This window comes from Perca flavescens, chromosome 7 (genome assembly GCF_004354835.1).
Source record: "Perca flavescens isolate YP-PL-M2 chromosome 7, PFLA_1.0, whole genome shotgun sequence".
Taxonomy (NCBI): domain Eukaryota; kingdom Metazoa; phylum Chordata; class Actinopteri; order Perciformes; family Percidae; genus Perca; species Perca flavescens.
Genome location: NC_041337.1, coordinates 10,845,421 through 10,864,383, shown reverse-complemented (window position 1 = coordinate 10,864,383; position 18,963 = coordinate 10,845,421). Strand labels below are relative to the sequence as shown.

General features: G+C 40.6%; 1 protein-coding gene across 4 annotated transcripts in view; it reads right to left on the bottom strand.

Moving 5' to 3' along the window:
- Window positions 1-1,878: 1,878 nt before the first annotated feature.
- The window catches only part of zgc:162200 (protein bicaudal D homolog 2), a 42,262-nt gene continuing 25,177 nt past the window's right edge, over window positions 1,879-18,963 (bottom strand). For all 4 annotated transcript variants that reach the window (XM_028582353.1, XM_028582351.1, XM_028582352.1 and 1 more), the window contains 6 exons: window positions 17,268-17,765; window positions 15,159-16,034; window positions 13,377-13,556; window positions 7,842-7,993; window positions 5,421-5,781; window positions 1,879-4,298 (listed from right to left, as the gene is read on the bottom strand). In XM_028582353.1, coding sequence (XP_028438154.1) covers window positions 4,293-4,298; window positions 5,421-5,781; window positions 7,842-7,993; window positions 13,377-13,556; window positions 15,159-16,034; window positions 17,268-17,765 — 2,073 coding nt within the window. In that variant the 3' untranslated portion in view covers window positions 1,879-4,292. The remainder of the gene's footprint in view (window positions 4,299-5,420; window positions 5,782-7,841; window positions 7,994-13,376; window positions 13,557-15,158; window positions 16,035-17,267; window positions 17,766-18,963) is intronic.

Sequence of the window (18,963 nt, the reverse complement as noted above, 5' to 3'; positions counted from 1 at the left end):
TGCTATTAGATTGATAATCTGGGAATTGTAAAGTACACATAACCACACTCTTGATGACTTTTTTTCAGTATAAGAACACATTGCCTCGTGTTTGTTAAATTTGTTCTGCTAGGAAGTACTAATCCGGGAAATACTGCTACAGATTGTGTTGCTCCGTGCTCACAGTAATAATCTACCACGGATTAGGAAATGTCTGAAATGTCTGATATCTCTAAATAGTTTTAAGGAACTCAGAACTCATTTAGGGCTCTAATCTTTGTTGTACATGCTTTAGACTAGAGGTTATGCTTTGAGTGATACAGAATTTTGTTTGTATTTTTAATGCACTAGGTTAATTTGTTGCTTTCATTCAACTTTCATTTTTAAATTATAAGTTTTTTTGTAAAAGAGGGATTTTGTTCTTACGCACTATCTGCAGCGGATTTTTTAAAGTTAACAAATCACAGAGGAACAATTACACAAGATTACTCATGTGCAAACCCGCCTGGGTTGTTTGGTGTGTGTTATTGCACTTTAAATTATTAGTCCAACTGCTCAGCTGAGTCACCTCTGTGACGTTAGACTTTATTCAAATGTAGACTAAGACTGAGTATACAGCATATTTCACATCAAAGCAATTGCACTACTGCTCTTCCTCTCATTTTCCTCCCTAGGAAAAAAATATGAAGTAAAACTTTAGAATGAATGCTTTTACCATCACATACCTCAGACAGACCACATGTATTTAGTGGAATATTTTACCATAAAATAGTAGCCTGCAGTATTATCCCATATAATAAACTGAAAGCACCTGTGGGGAATTAACATTTTAACAGATTTTAGGACACAATGTATGGATATGTTGAAGTCTGAGGTTGTCAGATAAGAGTGCGCCAACAGTCAACTGACAGACCAAAGATCATGGGGCCCATTTGTCCTGAGGAAGGGTTAAGGGTTTCAACATCACAGATCTAATTGTCTGGGAATGTTTGCATTTGGTCTCCGGAAGACCTCAGGATTTGTATGTCAGATAAGCCTGCCTGCTCACTGTCATGAGATCAGCAACTGTTGTCCTTTTGATCAAGGGTCTTTAACATATTTTAGGCCAAGTACCCCTACTTGTAGAGACGAGCAGGGACCACCTACTACATATATTATAATAAATTAAGTTGCATACTAAACGGGGCCTACAATAACGTGTTGTAAGCCTTTACACATACCTTTTTATGGTGCCCTACTCTACTAAGCTACTCTTTACATACTCATATATCATGTTTTAATGTCAAACGGCTGTTTTTTTTTTTTTTTAAAAGGCTGACTTATCTTTGCTAATATTATGTTGCATTCATGTTAATGTATATTTTCAGACATCTTATTTAAAATAAAGTATTTAACAATAATTTGGCCGCTGCCCCCACGCAGTCATTCTGAGGACCCCCTGTTGAAGATCTCGGCTTTTGATCGTACTGTATATAAGGCAAGGCTCACAGAAGGAAGTGCAGAGCCCTTTCCACTGCACTTCCACTGGGTGGGAGGCAACACAGTGTGTATTGTTTCTCTGAAGGCTTTGAATTACATTATTTACTAAGTGAGAAGCGTTAGCACTGGCCAATTTGGATGGTAGTCCCCATCTTGGAATCACTTCTCTACTACTTGGCTACATGGGAAACACTCATTTCATTGTGCAAACATAACAATCACAAGGCAACACTTCCTCTTATACCTCTTGCATGGAGTGAGGGCGATAAAGTCCATCATTAGCTGTTAGAATGGACGTTCATGTTTAGGATGTTTAGGATGGGCTGATAGGGCCATTGGGCCACCTCTGCTAACATTTTTTACGTTCACTTTTTTCATTATTCCAATACTGTGTTTGAACTCAAAAGACCAGAATCAACAGAGAGTTGGCTTGTTTTAATTCTTCATGACAAAAGTGGTTCACAGGTCAAAGAAAGGAAATTGCATACACATACAAAGTTGAGGACCATCACGTGTGTTATGTGGAGTGTGTGCATGTCGTCCTTGAGAACAAAGTGAATACAGAACGCAGACCACATAAATACAGTTAAAATATTATACAATGGTAATTAAATTATACACACATCATCACAGAGTGAATTAAATAGATTAAGAAATCCATTTACAACCTTCGAAGCAATAGGACATAATGTTAAAGCATTTCCACTTTTTAGCAAGGAAATTTAACCTATGTTTTCAATACATTATGTTTGTGATTTACTGCATTCATTATTCAATAGTTAATACTAATGTGTTTATACAACGCATGCTAACTAAAAAGTGAAAATATTTTACCATAATGAGAAATCGCTATATTCAGTGCTAACACTGCTCAATGAGTTTCCTCAAAAGTAAATAAAACATACCTTCAAAAAAGAAAATCACAACTACAGTGTTGAATAGTAGCCTCCATTTGGAAAATGTGACGTAGTCTAAAACAACAGACAAGATCAAAACCAAGGCACTAAAAATAAAAATAAATCAGCAGGATGTGGCCTCTTCTAATGAACCACTGGACAGTTGAAAATGGAGTTGTCAATTGTTCAAATGGTTTCAAAATGTGGTCTTAAAGATCAGGGTTGGTCTCATCAGGTCAATTCAATTTGAATTTTAACTGCATTCAATGAGACAGGTGTTAGAACAGTGTTCCTGTTAACTGTGCTGCTGTTCTCAAACCACAGCCCTGGCTTCAAACTACTCTATAAGCAACCTATGTTGAGGTATCCACAGATGCATGTACGTTTACATGTTCTTCCTTTGTCTTTTCTTTGCAATCCAAGACCCCTCCTTACGGAGCTTCCCCTAGCAAAGCAATGTCACATTGGAGTGAACATTTTTCTTTTGTAAAATGTATGTATTCTTTGTTTGAAGCCATAATGTGCTTCTAGATGCAAAGCACTGTGAGCTTTTAAAATGATGGGAGAATATTATTACATCTTTCTACACGCAGCAACTCTAACAGCAGCCTGCTAGCTCTATTCACATTCCTAAGTAAAAACAATGGATGCTGCAGCCACAGGAGAAGAAAACTAGCTTGTTGTGGGTAATACTAGTTCATTACGACATGCTTACTTTGGTAGCAGACAAAAGCAGTGTGACATTAAGTGATGGGATACAAAACATGGGTATTGTTGCTTAGCGGTTTAAAGGAGTGAGACAAAGCAGAAGCTGAATGGGAACTGTTATTATGATTATGTAACCAAGAAAATGGCCCATGTTAATATTAGTTTTAGGTAAACTAAGCCACTTAAATTATTGGGTGATGTAAGACGGTGTCTTTTAAAATCCACAGCCCAACAACAATCTGTTGGGTGGATGCTTGCAATTGTGCCACTTAGCACGCCCAGAAGATTTCCAATAGCTGCTTATTGTGAGAGATGCTAAATAGCCGTTGTAAAATAGCTACAGCCAGCCACTGTAATGAAAGTGAAGGTACCTTATAAAAACAGCAGGAACTGTCCTGACTTGGTCTGCATAGTTTGCAAAGTAAGATGCACATTTAAGATCTCCCAAATCACATATCTAATCAATCCATTTGACCTGAGGTGGTGAACTTATGGCTGATCTATTTCCATCAATGAAAATACTTAAGTTTACTGACATAGAGTTAAAGGGTGTGGCTGATGGGCAAAATCCAAAGAGCCAGACACGTCACAGGATTTAAAAAAAAAAAAAAAAAAGGGCATGTAACTGTATCACCAGGGAAAGGGAGGAATCTCAGGACGATAGCAAGCCCTCTACTTGTGGGATAGCAATTATGTTAGTAAGGCTGCATTGTTCTACAAAAACTACCACCTGGGAGAGTTATCACAGATGATCTAATGGCTTACAGACACTTAGAGATGCCAGACAGACCTGACCAGGATGCCAGACTACAGGCAAGAGTGTAAAGACAGATCATAGCCTTGAATCAAAGTCTGAGGACAGTAAATACTGGACATGAAAAGGTTCTCATTCTGGAATAAATACTGGCAATGGTTCACCACAACACACAGCAGCACATGACCAGATGGAAGCTGGATCCACTTGGGACAAGACAGTCAATGACTTCACAGAGCAATGAGCAGCACATTTGTCCCTTCATCCTTCTCCGGGCTGCATGCAGGAGGGCAGGATGAGAGATTCTTTTTTTCTTTTTTAAAAATCCATGGTTCTGGTGGGTACACTGGGGAATGTTGCATCATATCTGGGATGGACAGGATGTCTTGAGTCAGGAAAGGAGGAGGGAGCCGGGAGTCAACATGAAGACAGGTCCTTATGGAGAAGATGGGGTTTGGAGTAATGGAAGGAGTGTTTCAGCGCTACAGAGACAGGGTGAGACAGAGACAAAAAAAAAAAAAAAAACATTTTTAGTTGAAATAAAAAAATTGAGTGAATAAGGTGAGGGTAATTAATAAGGATAAATGGATCAATACAACACATATAGGATCAGCAAACTAGGGCATCCCAACAGCTAAATGAGATGTAAAAAAAGCAAATAATTCTTAACATTGGTTCTAAACAAAATATGTGCAAAACACACAAATATTAAAGATAGATTATTTCATAATTTATAGCATAACATATGGCTTATTTATTTAATTGTTATAACATAATGTATAGCTATAGATAAAGTAGTTTAGTATAGAGCTGGCTACTTTATTTCAGTGCCTGCAAGAGGATTTTGAGTGTGAGCTCCGAGGCCTGGCAGGTGTGCCCTGAGGTTTATTACCAGAGCTCCTACTGACATTAATGAGCGATTCCTCACTGGTTCTACTTGTGGAGGTGGATAATCTACGCCTAGACTCTCTACAGATCCCAGTCATCTTGGCCTTACCGTGTTGATTGTGAACAGTGTGGGATGTGGTTGTCAGGGCGCCTGAAAATGTAGCGTTTGACTGAGAGGAGACTGTGTCTGACTGAAATGTGTTACGGCATGCAGCTGCTGTTTGTACAGAATTAGACCTGTAACTCGACTGTTTTCTTCTAACCGAAGTATCTAAGTTTGGTTTTAGATCAGGCTTTTGTTTACTTTCACCCCATGCTTCAGATGTGTTAGGATACACACACAAAGACTTAGAAGAGGTTAGATCATCAATGGATGAAGAAAACATAGAAGACTTTCGCCTGGTGGATGAGGCAGTTACAACGCGAGTTGTAATGAAGGTGTCCTGACGTACAGGGACTGAAGCTCTCCGACCTGACCTACCTTTTCTTGAATCGCTGACTTGTGTATGTGTTTTCTTTACCATTATCTCGCTGTTCACAGAACTGGTGGAGCCTTTACGCGTCGGGGAGTAGCCAGGACTCAACTCGGTGTTAAAAATATCACTGACACTATGACTTCTAATGAAGGTGGCGTCCCGTGGGAGACCCTTGCCTCTGCAAGACAAGCGGTTTGTTTGGATGGGGTTGTCGAGACAAAGAGAGAGAGAGGTTCTTACAGGGCTTGTGTGGAGACTTCGTGTTAAACCTCGCAGGTGGTGCGTGGCCATGGCGGAAACGCTGCCGCCGGGAACAGGGCTAGCTCGTGGACTGCTTCTCAGCGGGGGGCGTGCCGGACTGTTTCGGGGGCTCCGCGGAGCCCGGCCTGACTTGGTGGCCAGCTCTTTGGCCCTGGAGCGGCGGGGGCTGCTGTTCAAGCTGTGGGGAGACAGAGGGGCCTCCAGGTCCTCCAAACGCTGAGTAAGAGCCAGTTTCTGCTGTATGGCCATACGCAGCAGAGAATTCAGTGTCCTCTTCTCGTCCTCGGCTGCCGCCAGCTGCCTCTGCATCTCATCCAACTGGGTGACATACTGATCACACCTGAGAGATTGTACACAGTGAAAAGATGCAACATGCACAAGCAGTCAAAAACAGATTAATGCACAAAGCCAGAGACACACAACACGCATGCTAAACCTGACTTATAGTGCACTAACAACACTAGGACTGCAACTAAAGATTAATTTCATTATTGATTAATCTAGCTTTTGATTAAAGATAAAGTGATGTCTTCACAATGGTTTTGTTTTTTGGCACACAAAATTATTGAGTTTACATCTATTTGAAACAAAGAAAACCTGCAAATCCTCAAAGTTTAGAAGCTGATGCGAAAAACAAATCTTACTCGCGTATGAGCAATTCCTTAATTTGATGTTGATCACCGCCTACTACTAATAATTTCCAGCGAAAGAAATAAGGGGTGCATGCGAAGATGACAACAATAAGAATCTAATTTGACTGAAATGGGAGTTTGAATACTCCCTTGTCATCATATACTGTAGAAATGCAGTCACTCCAGCTAGCCACATGATGGCACCACAAAACTTAATTATAAATAGGGAAATCTTTTAAGCTGTAATCTTTAGCCTGTTGCAACAGGTCCTTGACCACTAGCCATTCTCCAATCCTTCTTAAGGATAATCAAATGCCAGCTCATAACTGTCTGGAGAGGGTCTAGACAGGTAATGCATGTTTAAGAAGCTTCTCTGGCAATTAACCCTCTGGGGTCTAAGCCATTTTTTCCCCCCCAATCTTTAGGTCGCCTGGTTTCCTTCTGTAATAATGCTTGTATAGCCTCAACCCTGTAATGCACAATCAAGTTATAGACATCATTTTCAGGACAACCTGGGCTGTCAGGATATGTATGCTGCAGAGATGTCACATGAATGTATAAATGGTTATATGACTATGAAGACAAAAGAAAAAACAAAAACGGAAATTGAATCTCACAGAAATGTATTGAAATCCCACAGAACAATAATAGGACAGCCTCTGATTGGTCGACACACTCACTCCACTGCATTCTGGGAGTCAAAATGTATCCGTTTTCATGGCAAAAAATGGATAAATAACAGTTATGTTTATGATTTTTATAATTTATAATACAAAGGTTCTGAAAAGACACTGCAGTTCCAGGCATGATAACAAAGCTTCTGAAAGGCCTACGTTCATATGGGAGCACTCTTTGGAACTGGGAAACTTTCAGCTTGAAGGGTAGAAGAAAAAAACCTGCCATGAAGCTACGCGGAGATATCTCATTTCGCGTAGTATGATGTATAATTTCATCATTGTGGATATATTGTACAAATGCTGTGAAAAACCCCCCCACTATAGTTCCAGTTGAATTACAAAGCTTCTGAAAGTCCTACAATTGCAAGAGAGACCTCGTTCAAATGCTGCAGATCTTAGCTTCCTGAAAAAAAAAACAATTAAGTCTCTACGCTGCATTGATCTGGAGATATTGAGTATGACATAAAAAAGGTATAATTTGATGTTGTATACAAAATTTTCGTGCTCCATAGGGTTTATAACAAATAACAATAACATTTCTGCTGTCCATAACAAAACCAGAAAATGCCAAGACAAAAACAACAACATTAGTTCACTCTTTCAACCCAATACAATAACACTGCAAACAATTATCCATGCCAACGGATTCTCGGAAGAGTTTAGTGATTAATGAGTGTTGTGGTCTGTAAGTTTAACCCTTGACAGCATCTTTCCACCCTATCTAACCACCGACATTAGGCTTCTCCTTTCCTGTGGTGACCTGGCGTGATAGGACAAATCTGCCCTTGCCTCCTCCCCCATCGGCACAGGTCAGAGCATGCGGTTCATAATCTTCACGTGAACCAGTGGATTGTCCACAGGCGTAATAAGCACGGTAAGCTTATTACATGAGTGGTAGCAGAGGCTGTACCACATCAAGAGCACCATTTCTAAGCACGAAAAAACACTAGCAAATGTTGCAGCTAAAATACATTTTAAAGCAATCACAAAGCTACTTTGTCACGGGACAAAATAAATACTTTTCTTCTTTCATAACGCTGCTGAATAGAATTAATAATTTCTTTTCTCGTACATAAAAAAGGAAAACTTACCGACTGGCAAACATGACTCGCAATGAAGAGAAGGTGGCGGCGTCCTCCTTCAAGGCTTTGAGCTCGTTCCGCAGTTTCATCATGGTCTCGGACACCATGCTCTTCTCCGTCTCGTACTTGGTTTTCAAATTGGACAGGGCCAACTCCGCAGTCTGCATTGGCAAAAAAAGACGATTGCACCATTATATGCTAGTGTAGCACCATCATTCTCCTTTCAAGTGGGTGTTCAAATGGATATGATCGTGCATGATTTATATAGAATATACAAAAATCTTTTTATTATGCACTTATTTCAAACAATCATACCCACACATTGTAGGTAGACTCTACTTTCAGTTTTGTGCCTCCAATGTATTAGCATACATCCTGGTCATAGAGGTAACCATCAGTTATAAGAGTTAAGGGATTAATACCTTCAGAATAAGTGATGTTAAATAGGGGTGCACGATTCAGAAAATGTCACGATTTGATATCGATTTTTAGGCTCAAGATTCAATTCAAAATCGATTTAAATATATATTCCCAGTATGTAAATGTAGTTACTTTTCCCATGTGATTGCAGTAGACATACAATTTAAAAGAAACACAACTAATTAAATGTTGTTTGATATTACTTTATATGTCTTCATACAAAAATAAAAAAATTTGCAACTAAAAACTGCAAAGTGCCAAGTTTTGGCCAACTTTCAAATACATTTAATTCAAGTATAAAATAAAACTGTTAAATAAAAAGAGCTTTTCATTTAGAGTTTGGTGGGAGTTTAGAGCATTGAAAGAGTGCGTTGGTTGATTGGCATGTTAGGAGGAGGTACTTTAGGTTGTTGTTTTTCCACGTCTTTAATGTTAATCTCCGGGTGATGGCGTATCACGTGAGTTCTCAAGTTTGTGGTGTTTCCAAAATACTGCATATGCATATAGCATGATTCCTATCAAGTTCCGTCTTCCCCTCAAGGTTATAAAAGCCGAAATGTGCCCAAACTCTCGCCCTGAATGAGGATGGAGCAGGCTGAATAATTCTTTCAGTGAGGTTTGCCATCGTTTGTGCTGACTAAACTACTTCTGCTGCACTCGTTCTTCTTTTGATTATAACAAGAGTGCCCAGGCGTCAGTGTGAATTTGACACAGCGCCATCTATGGGAATGTCGAGCTAAACTCATTTCAGGACAATAGTATACACGCCATTACAAAACAATATATCTATCTATCTATCTATCTATCTATCTATCTATCTATCTATGGAATTCTATGAATCGATTTTGAATCTGTAGAGCTTGAATCGCGATAACAATGCGAATCACATTTTCACACGATTTTTTTGCACACCCCTAATGTTAAACTTCTATTACTGGTTAGTTATCTTTTAGAGCAGGGATCTTCAACAGGGGGTCCGGGACCCTTAGGGGGTCCTCAGAGTCAATGCAGGGGGGCCTCCAAATCATTGTAAATTTTTGAAAGTTATTTCAGAAATATATAAAGTCTTAACATGAATCCAACATATAATTAGCAAAAATAAATCCCCACTGCTTACTGGCCTATAGTCAAGGTAGTCACTAAGGCCATCCACAGTGTGCCACATGTATGTTTAACATTAAAACATGATTTATAAAATCAAGCCCACAATTATTAAGCTATTTCAATAGCTTAGTATTCTATGCAAAAAGGGTATATATAAAGACTTCAAGCCGCCCCTACAAGTTATTGTAGGCCCAGTTTAATATGCAACTTAATTCTATACAATATATGTAGAAGGGGGTCCCTGCTCCATCTCTCTTTCAGATAAGGGGTCCTTGGCCTGAAAAAGGTTGAAGACCCCTGTTTTAGAGAAACCGATGGTTACTTGTGTTGTAACTCTGTCGGCCCTATTTTAACGATCTAAGCGCATGGTGCAGGGCTAGTTTAACGGCGGTAAAAAAGGGTCCGTGAGCCGGGCACATGATTCAAAAGGGTTGTACTTAGAGTCTTCATTAATTCATAGGTGTGTTTTGGACGTAACATGCAATAAACCAATCAGAGTGTCATCTCCCATTCCCTTTAAAAGCCAGGCGCGTTTGTGCCTTGGTGTATTGCTATTATGATGGTGGATTTGCACCGTAATATTCTTATTTGTAATCTTTTGCATGTTTGTGTGCTACTGCGCGTCCCTGTGTGTGTGTAACAAGCATAGTGTGCGCGCTGTGCACGAGCCTAGGGGCATTTTACTAATTCGCTGTTAAAATAACAATGAAATGCTGCGCTATTGACTTTAGACCAGGTTTTTGTTGGTCAATGGCACGATCACTTTCCGCTGCCTCAAGATAGCAATACGCCAAGAATTCACCTGAACACACCTCCCTGTAAGACCCATAGACAGTATATAAACTGGACCAACAGATCCCGTTGCTCTGGACGGAGACCAGTGAAGGATATTAGAAGCACTTTTCTGGTGAGCGCTGAGCGTTACTGCGCAGCCTCCAACTGAGAGAGACGACGTAAATGTGACGTGAGCAACCTGTCTGAAAGTTGTAAGTCTTCTGGTAGCTGTGCCAAGAGAAATCTCAATCATTCCTAATCTAGCAGAGACGGAGAGCGTAGGTATATGTAAGGAGATAACATGGGCACAGGCTAATTATTGCTATCTAAAATGCTAGTTAACATTAATAATTAAACCTAAACAGCTCATGGAAGTCGAAACTATACGGTAATTCCTCTACTATGCGACAGTAAGTCGCTTGGTTATGACACAATTGTTAGCCTACTTTTACAAAAATGTCTGTAAGGGAGCCATAACGTGAGGTACAAGGTAATGGAGCCTTTTATACGTTGTCGTGTTTCTTTAGAAATAAACAAACAATGGACAAATAGTCTTTAAACGCTTCAGATGTGAAGTTATTCGCTGTCAAAGTGACGTCTTGAGTGTATGTATGTACTGTATGTACAGTATGTATGCATGCAGACCTGTCAACCTTGAAAAGCTTTGAGTAGCAACTTACTGATTTATTGTCGAAGTTCTGGTTCATGAACACGGCGGCACGCACACGGAAAAAAATGTGCCATTAAATGTCAAATCTGTATATATGTTAAACCCTAGAAAATAATTATGTTCAAGTAGGCTACTTGAATTAAATAAAACATTTTATTTAAATTATCGGTCATATTTAATACAATTAATTGGATCATAATATAATCCAATAAAATTAAATATATTACACTGCATAATGAGCACTTTTACTTTTGGTACTTTAAGTATATTTTGATAATACTTTCGTACTATTACATAGGGAAGATGTTGAATGCAGGACATGTAACTGACAAGTAATTTGTAACTCTACAACACTGTTTTTTCTACTTTTACTGCAATACATGATGTGAGTAAGTCTTCCACCTCTGGAGATCACCAACAACAGTCGTGCATGAATACCTGCAGCAGTCTAACACTGAAAACACACAGCTCAGTTCAGCGTTTCCTTGCAGCTCTGCTACATTAGCAGCTAACCTTTAACGTTACCTGCCGGTCACATGGTCTCTAAACAGTCCACTCACAGTGAAGTCCTGCACGGATCAACAGATGTTAAGAGTCCGGCGGCTGCTTGCTCTGTTTGTTACGCACACCGGGCAGATTGATGCGCTCACAGAGCCAATCTTTGGCTAGCTAATAAGCAGTTAGCCTGTTAGCGCCAAGCGGCCAGCCAAGGTCCGACAGACAATGACACATTCCGCACATCCTCCGCTCAGTTTAACCACTAACCCCCCGGTACCTGTCAGAGAGGCGTGTTTACTTTGTGTCTCAGTCCTCCGTTAACAGTTAATTTTGTTACGGTATGAACTTAATCATAGGAAAGGCAAAACAATATATAAGACCTTTGTAACGAAATCCAAGACTTTATAAATGCAAGGTTTTATTAATAATGATATAAATAAATAATATTTCTCCAAAGTTGACAGGTAGGCTACGTAAATTAATTCATTTCACCTTTCTACATCAAATCAGTTTACCTTTGCAAGCACAGTCCTCCCTTGGGGAAAACCATAGATATATGGGGGAAACCAACCAAACTAAACGGGAATGAGGGAGGAATGAATAACACTAGTAGCCGATATCCCATTGACATATATATAAGCGATATGCCATAGCAATATCCCCGCTTGACATTAGAGGAAGTGACCCGACGGTGTGATTGGTCGAACTCTTCTTCTTTAGTTTTTTTCCCCAGCATGCTCGTGGCTGCTATGCTGTTTTAGCTTATATGTCAATGTGTTTTAGCCATAAGTTTTGCTGCCTAGCTACTATCATCAAGAGTTAGACTGAGACGGTTACTGCACGTCAACGAGTGAACTCAAAACAGTCACCTGATTTTCGCGTAGTTTAAAGTGACAAATCGTATCACCGTATTTTGATGTCAAAATGCGTATCTACGCAAAATGCGTACAGGTTGGCAGGTCTGTGTATGTATGTATGTATGTATGTATGTATGTGAGAGAGAGAGAGAGAGAGAGAGAGAGAGAGAGAGAGAGAGAGAGAGAGAGAGGGACAGTGACAGCTAAAGCCCGATTTATAGTTCTGCATTGAATCTACGTCGTACAAACATACGTAGTACTAGGTACGTGTAGATACGCTACGCTGTAGTCTGATGTGCACCTCCCCAGAAATGTAACTTTATGTCGTGGCGACATAAACCGCAACAACTGTGAATGGTCCGCTTGGCCGGGGCATGGTAGGTTCGCATTTCCTCCTACTTATTTCTGGCTCTCCATGAACAACATGAAATCAAGCAGATGGTTAACATAGTAGATGGTTTCATGCTACAGCTTACAGACAGTGGTCAGAAAGCACAGGGGAGACATTTTGTTTTTCCTTCTCCACCACCGGAGTTGGTACTCGTCATATTCTCACTCGCTCTACCACACACACTCACACACTACGTACTGACTCTGCTATTCACTTATTAAGGCGTAGGCCACGTACGTAGGCTCTACACCTACGTACTACTATAAATCAGCCTTAAGGGGATATGACAGAAGCAGGTCACACAGTGCTTGAGCCACAGGAAAGGGGAGGGGGGAAGAGAGTTCAACCACTGAGTAGTGCAACATCACACTGTACTCAAGGTACAGACCCACGTGAGCCCAAGGAAATGTCTAGACAAGAGGCTGACGACGCAGGTCAACCATACTGCTTATGTCAAGATAATGTAGTGAAGACCTGTTCTCCTTGGTTGGGTCCTTATACAGAATAGGTAAAAATATTGGCAACAGAAGAAAGACTACATTTCATGACAATCTATCAGTACCAAGAGGGTTGTTGTCACGAGGTTTTGTACACGCAAGGAAACATAGTTTTTTTTTGTTTTTTTTTATTACAGGCAACAGAAAATCCACTTATTAGTCTTGGACATTAGAGGATTACATTTTAGAGAAAGTCCCTGAAAGGTCAGGCTGATTAAGAGCAATGCCCGAAAGTGAAATACTAGCCTGTCACCATACTAAAACGTTTTTTAAAATGGTCCAAAGAGATCAGAAGGGAACGTTGTAGCGTAGTCAGTGCTTGCTGGGACCTACCTGTTTGTTAGCCTTGAGGACAGTCCTGAGGGTAGCAATCTGTTCTCTCTTGGTGCTGAGAAGGGACTTGAGTTTTAGTACTTCTTCCATGAGGCTTTCAGCATCCCGCTCCGACTCTCCGATGCTGCTGAACCCTGAGTAAGGCATCGCGCCCCTCTGACGACAGAGGTCCACTGCCACCTGAGACAACATAAAGACAGTTGTTTGTAAAAGCAAGTTAAATGGGTTTGTTTCACTGGCAAAATTAACCATTTGTCAAACTATTACCATGGGTTTGTCTTATAGTATTGTAGGGTTTTAATATACAGTATAATCCAAATATAACATTATCAACAATGACCAAAACCAAACTCTGTTTTTTAAATGTATAAAATGAATTTCAGATTTCCTAACAACACAGGGTTTTCCCTGCCCTTATATGGCTTAACCTTTGCATTTAGCGCTTAAACATGAAAACAACGTGGAAAGCATCTGGACGAGGGGGTTAAAAAAACAAATGTTTAAAAATAAAAAAGGTAAAGAGCAACTATGTGTTTCACTAGGTCAAAATACAAGTTCCCAGTGTTAACGTATGCACGCGCACACACTCGCTGAACAAGTCGCAAACGAGGCCTTGGATTTGAACTGACATGAGAGCTTCTCAACTACATGTAACAGTCTGAGCCAGTGTCCGAAATTAACTTCTTTACTCACCAACAAAGTTGGTCGGTAGATCCACTGGCCAAGCATATTTTTTTACCGGAAAAAATATTAAATTGCAGTTTTTTTCCTAACTTAGGTCAGTCGACAGTCAGTTAAACCAATATTAATAATACAAAATATCTATGAAGTTTAAAAAAACATCTTTGGCATAATACAAATGTAAATCGGCTATACAATATATTTATTAACTGCTAATTAACTTGCTAGTCCTAACTTAGAACCAGCAAGTTGCTTTTTAAGCTGCTCTTCTTTTCTGTTTAGTGGAGAGCTACCTAACACATGAAACTATGTTGATGAGGACCGGCGAGTTAAATCGGCCGTCCAAGACTATACGAGGCAGACACACAGCTGATGTTCCCGAAAATTTTTCAGGAAAGTGGCTGCGTGTGTCCATGACAATGCAACTAAAACATCAACACCGGTACAAGCCTACAGCTGTCCGTGGACACGGTGTGCAGAAAGTGTGTCAGAGCCTCCTGGACGGGTGAACTGATACTCCATTTCCTGCTTGTCAGTCAACTGTTAATGATCGGTTAACATTTAAATTTCATTGTGCTTTCTTTTGGAAGGCTGGCTGCCAAAAATTGCCACTTACTAGCTTATTATTTAGCCTGAGGTAAACGCCACCTATCAGTAAAGAGAAGTGACGTGGTGGCTGGCGTCTGGTGTGTGCGTGCGTGTGTCTGCCCGCCTCCGCGAAGCTCAGACATGCAGACAGCAGAGGAACAAAAGAAAGTAGCTGCAGCTTCCCTAAAATGAAGACTGAAAAACAGAACTATTTTTGATGTGGTGGATAGCCCCCTGAGATTTACTCAAACGGAAAATTTACCCACATTTGGCGAGTGGCGAGTGTTAATTCCGAACCTTGGTCTGAGCTGAGCATTAACTTCAGCAAGAAATTTGTGCGGGAGGAAAGGCTTGCACCCTGAACAAAAGTCTGGCTTTTAGTGATCGAGCCACAATGAAGGAGTTAAGAGAATTTGCACTGGCTATAACTTTCAGTTCACAAACAATCAAGTAGTAGAGTAGCACTCTAAAAAATGTCTGACATACTGTATGTCATAAGCAGTGCTGTCTTACCCGGAGGTGTTTAATCTGGCAACGGATAACCGCTACCAAGTTGCGGACATTTGAAGGGTCCCTGAAATCCAGGGTGGGGGATCCAGGGCAATTGGGAGAGTCTCCGCTGGCTCCTGCACTGTCCACCTCCCCCATGAACTGCAATGCTGAAGCTTTGGAGCTAAACATGTCATTAGCTCGCGGCTTCTTCTGGGAGTTGTGCTGGGGGTGGACGTAGTGTGACCTCCGTGCACTACTTCCTCCAACACTTGCCCTGGCACCATCCCGGTAGTAGTCCAGGGTGACTCGTTTGGGTGTCAGGTTGTTGCACACGCAGATGTGGTGATAGAGGTTGGACAGCTCCTCAGAGAAAGCTAGCAGCTCTTCCTGGGCGACGCTCAAGTGCCCTTCGGAATCAATGGCCACTTTCCGCGTAGCTCCAATCTCCTTCTCCAGCTCACCGATGCGCTCCTGGTCCTGCTTGCTGGACTTGATGCATTGACGGATCTTGTCAGCTAGCTCCTGGGCCTCTGCCCTCCAACGATCCTTCTCCTGCTTGTATCTGTGCTCCAGGGTGTTATAACGAGTTCCCGCCTGAGACAGTTCATCCCGCAGCTTCAGAAGCTCTTCGCTGGCCGAACGCATGCGGGCCTCCAGCACCTCTTTGCTCTTGGTGTCTACCTCATAGTCGAAGGCTGCATTGCTGCCGTCTCCATTCTCATCCTCTCCCCTGCCGTCTGCCTCCTGGTTGTGCTGCTGGCTGCTGTGCACAGCTTCCAGCTGTTGAGTGAGAGATCCGACCTTGTCTGCTTGCTGACTGAGTGCCTGTTTGGACATTACCAGCTGCATTTGAAGTTCCTCCACCTTGCTTACCAGACTGGACTTCTCACGATCTGCCTGGAGACACAGACACACACACACACACACACACACGAAAACCTTGAGACGTATGAACATAGGGTATAGGGTCTTAAATTTGCTAAAATGACTTAAAGCTGCTCATAAGTTGAATAATGATCCATTTCTGTTGTAAGCCAGTCAAATACTTGTAAATCATTTTCCAGAAAACAGAAGGACAGTTCTCTGTAACACAATTTTCTCCCCCCACCCCCTTAAATCTTAATGCATTTTTTATGTAAGAAACTGGTCAACCCCATTCAGCTCCACACCCAACATCTGGTGGGTAGAAGCTTGCTAACCCAACCCCCAATTTAAGTGCATCATTAATAATATATTTCCCTCACATGGATGACAGATCAAGACATTCCTCATTTTCTTAAGTACCCTTTATATGTGAGGCACAAATGTATCAAGTGGGAGTTGACTAAATTGCTTGGTGCAGGTGTTTTTTGTTTTAATACAGAAAGTCTCACTCTTTTACTAACAACCAGGGGATGTGGTTTGAGGCAGGAAGCAACAGATGTCCCCGTCAACAGCTTAGACTTACAAACCAACCTGTAGGACATCCTCACTACTCAGCCTGATAAGAACAGATACTTTCATTGCAACATAAATGCAGTTAATCACAGAGGAATTTAAATTTAAACTGTTCCACGTTAATGAATGCATAGTGTTAGCGGTAGTGTACAGGCTATTATTAAGTTCTCACAAAATGGCATTACTTATTATTATCTTGCCATTGTATTTCCTCTTGATTTATATAACACATGTAAATTAGGGGTGGGAATCACCAGAGGCCTCACGATACGATAGCATCACAATACTTATGTCACGATACAATATTATTGCGATTTTAAAGATATGGCAATATTCTGCGATATTTTGCAATGTATTACCTTTTTTCCAACTTCAAATTTTTCCCAATTTCAAATTATGTCCCCAAAAGAAAACTTTGTCAACATCTGTTTTATCTAAAAAGATACATTTCTCTGTTTGTTCATCTCACTTCAATTTTATTGCTGCAAAATGGGATTGTCAAGAAGACAAACTGACCAACTCAAGTCTGTGTATCGATACAGTATTGCCATGGAAAATATTGCGATACTACGCTGTATCGATTTTTTCCCCCACCCCTAATGTAAATACTGCCCCTTTATCTTTTTGTGGCAATAATTGACTATCATAATTTAACCATATTAATACATTTAAGAGAGGGATACATATGCCTACCTGTAGGAGTTGCTGTTTTAGTTTCTGACTGTCTGAAAAGTGTAGCTCACTCAGCAGGTCTGACACCAGCCCAGAAGCTGGAGCACGCAGGAATACGTCACTGTTGCGCGGAGTGGAGTAGCGATGGATGAGGCCATTACTTTTGGAGCCCCCCAAGTGAGGAGGGTGAGCAGAACTGGGAGCAGAACCAGGACCATTATTAATGCCGCTGTCCTGATCCTCTCCCTCTCCCTCCTGGCCCTCCTCCTGGCTGTCATCCAGCTGATCCAAGTGGAGCTCCAAGTTCCCCACAGAATCAAAGGGGTTAAGGGTCAGGGCAGAGAGCTCTCGCCGCAGACAGTTCTTCTGCTCCCTCTCCTCCTTCAGGGCTTCCAGGGCCTCATCCAGCTGCTTCTCTGCTATCTCCCTCAGCCTTTCTGCCTCTTCCATCTGAGATCGCAGCTCCTCCTGCACCTCGTTCTTTTGGGTCAGCTCCAGCTTTATGGATTCAAATTCAACCTGAAACGTGATAAGGAGCACAACCAGAGGTCTTTTTATGTTGTTTTATGCAACACATACGGGTGCACACATTTTAGCCTAAACCTGCAAACTGTATACTGCAAACTGTAAATACCTATCACTGCATTCAGAAGAATACTGTTATTGTCACACACCCAGATGGTCTAGGGATAATAACCACCAATTCCAGTTTCTCTTGAAAATAGATATGTACAGTTCTTTCCACTGGTGTAGTTTAAATCCTATATATTTTCTTTATGTAATATTTCCATCCAGTATACATACAGAATGCATAAAATAATATATATATATATATATATATATATATATATTTTTTGTTTTAAAAGAAACTAACAATAATAATAATAATAATAATGTAATATTAAAACTGCTACCGAATGAAAGAGTACTTAAGATAATTTACGGGTTTCATTTAAAACAACAAAAAGACATTTCTGACAGTATTTCACAGACTGCAGAGGCAAGACTAGATGTTATCTAATAGTCCACTAAAGGATCATGGACAGACTAACAAGCCTCGGCTACATTTACAACAAGTCATGTACAGTTTGCCCTGGCAGAGCAGCAATATACACAGAAGGCACATCTGCATACAGAATCACTTGTCTCACACCCTCATGAATCCAAACAATGACAGAAACATAACTACATAATGTAAAAACAGACAAGAATAGTGAACATACTTTTCAACATTTGTGCAGAGCATTGTGTGCACAAAGAGTAAGACTTGAGACGTTAACGACAGAAAACAGAAAAAAAAAATTGGAAGGTACGCTTACTTTTGGAAAATGTTATTAGCTTGTATGTTTTTTATGTTGCAATGACACAAGATAACAGTAACACATCCTACAAAAATAAAATTATTACATTGAAAGCTTTCAGTATGATATTGTCTTTAGGAGTTAAGTTATATTTACTTTTTGTTTTGCCTGAAACTTTGTGTTGTTAAATTGACTTGACCAATCACCGAGCCAATTAGAAGGGTTTTTTCAAATTAGTCGACCCTTCACCTGTTATTTTGAGATAAGACCATCATCATTTAAATTTAATTACTGTAGATCTGAATACTTGCTATACACGTCTACCTTAAAACACGACTCAACAACAAAAATGTTGAACCTGCTCTGTGGGTGTGGCGTTTTTGATAGCTTTACGTTGTACCTGTACTCCGTTAGGT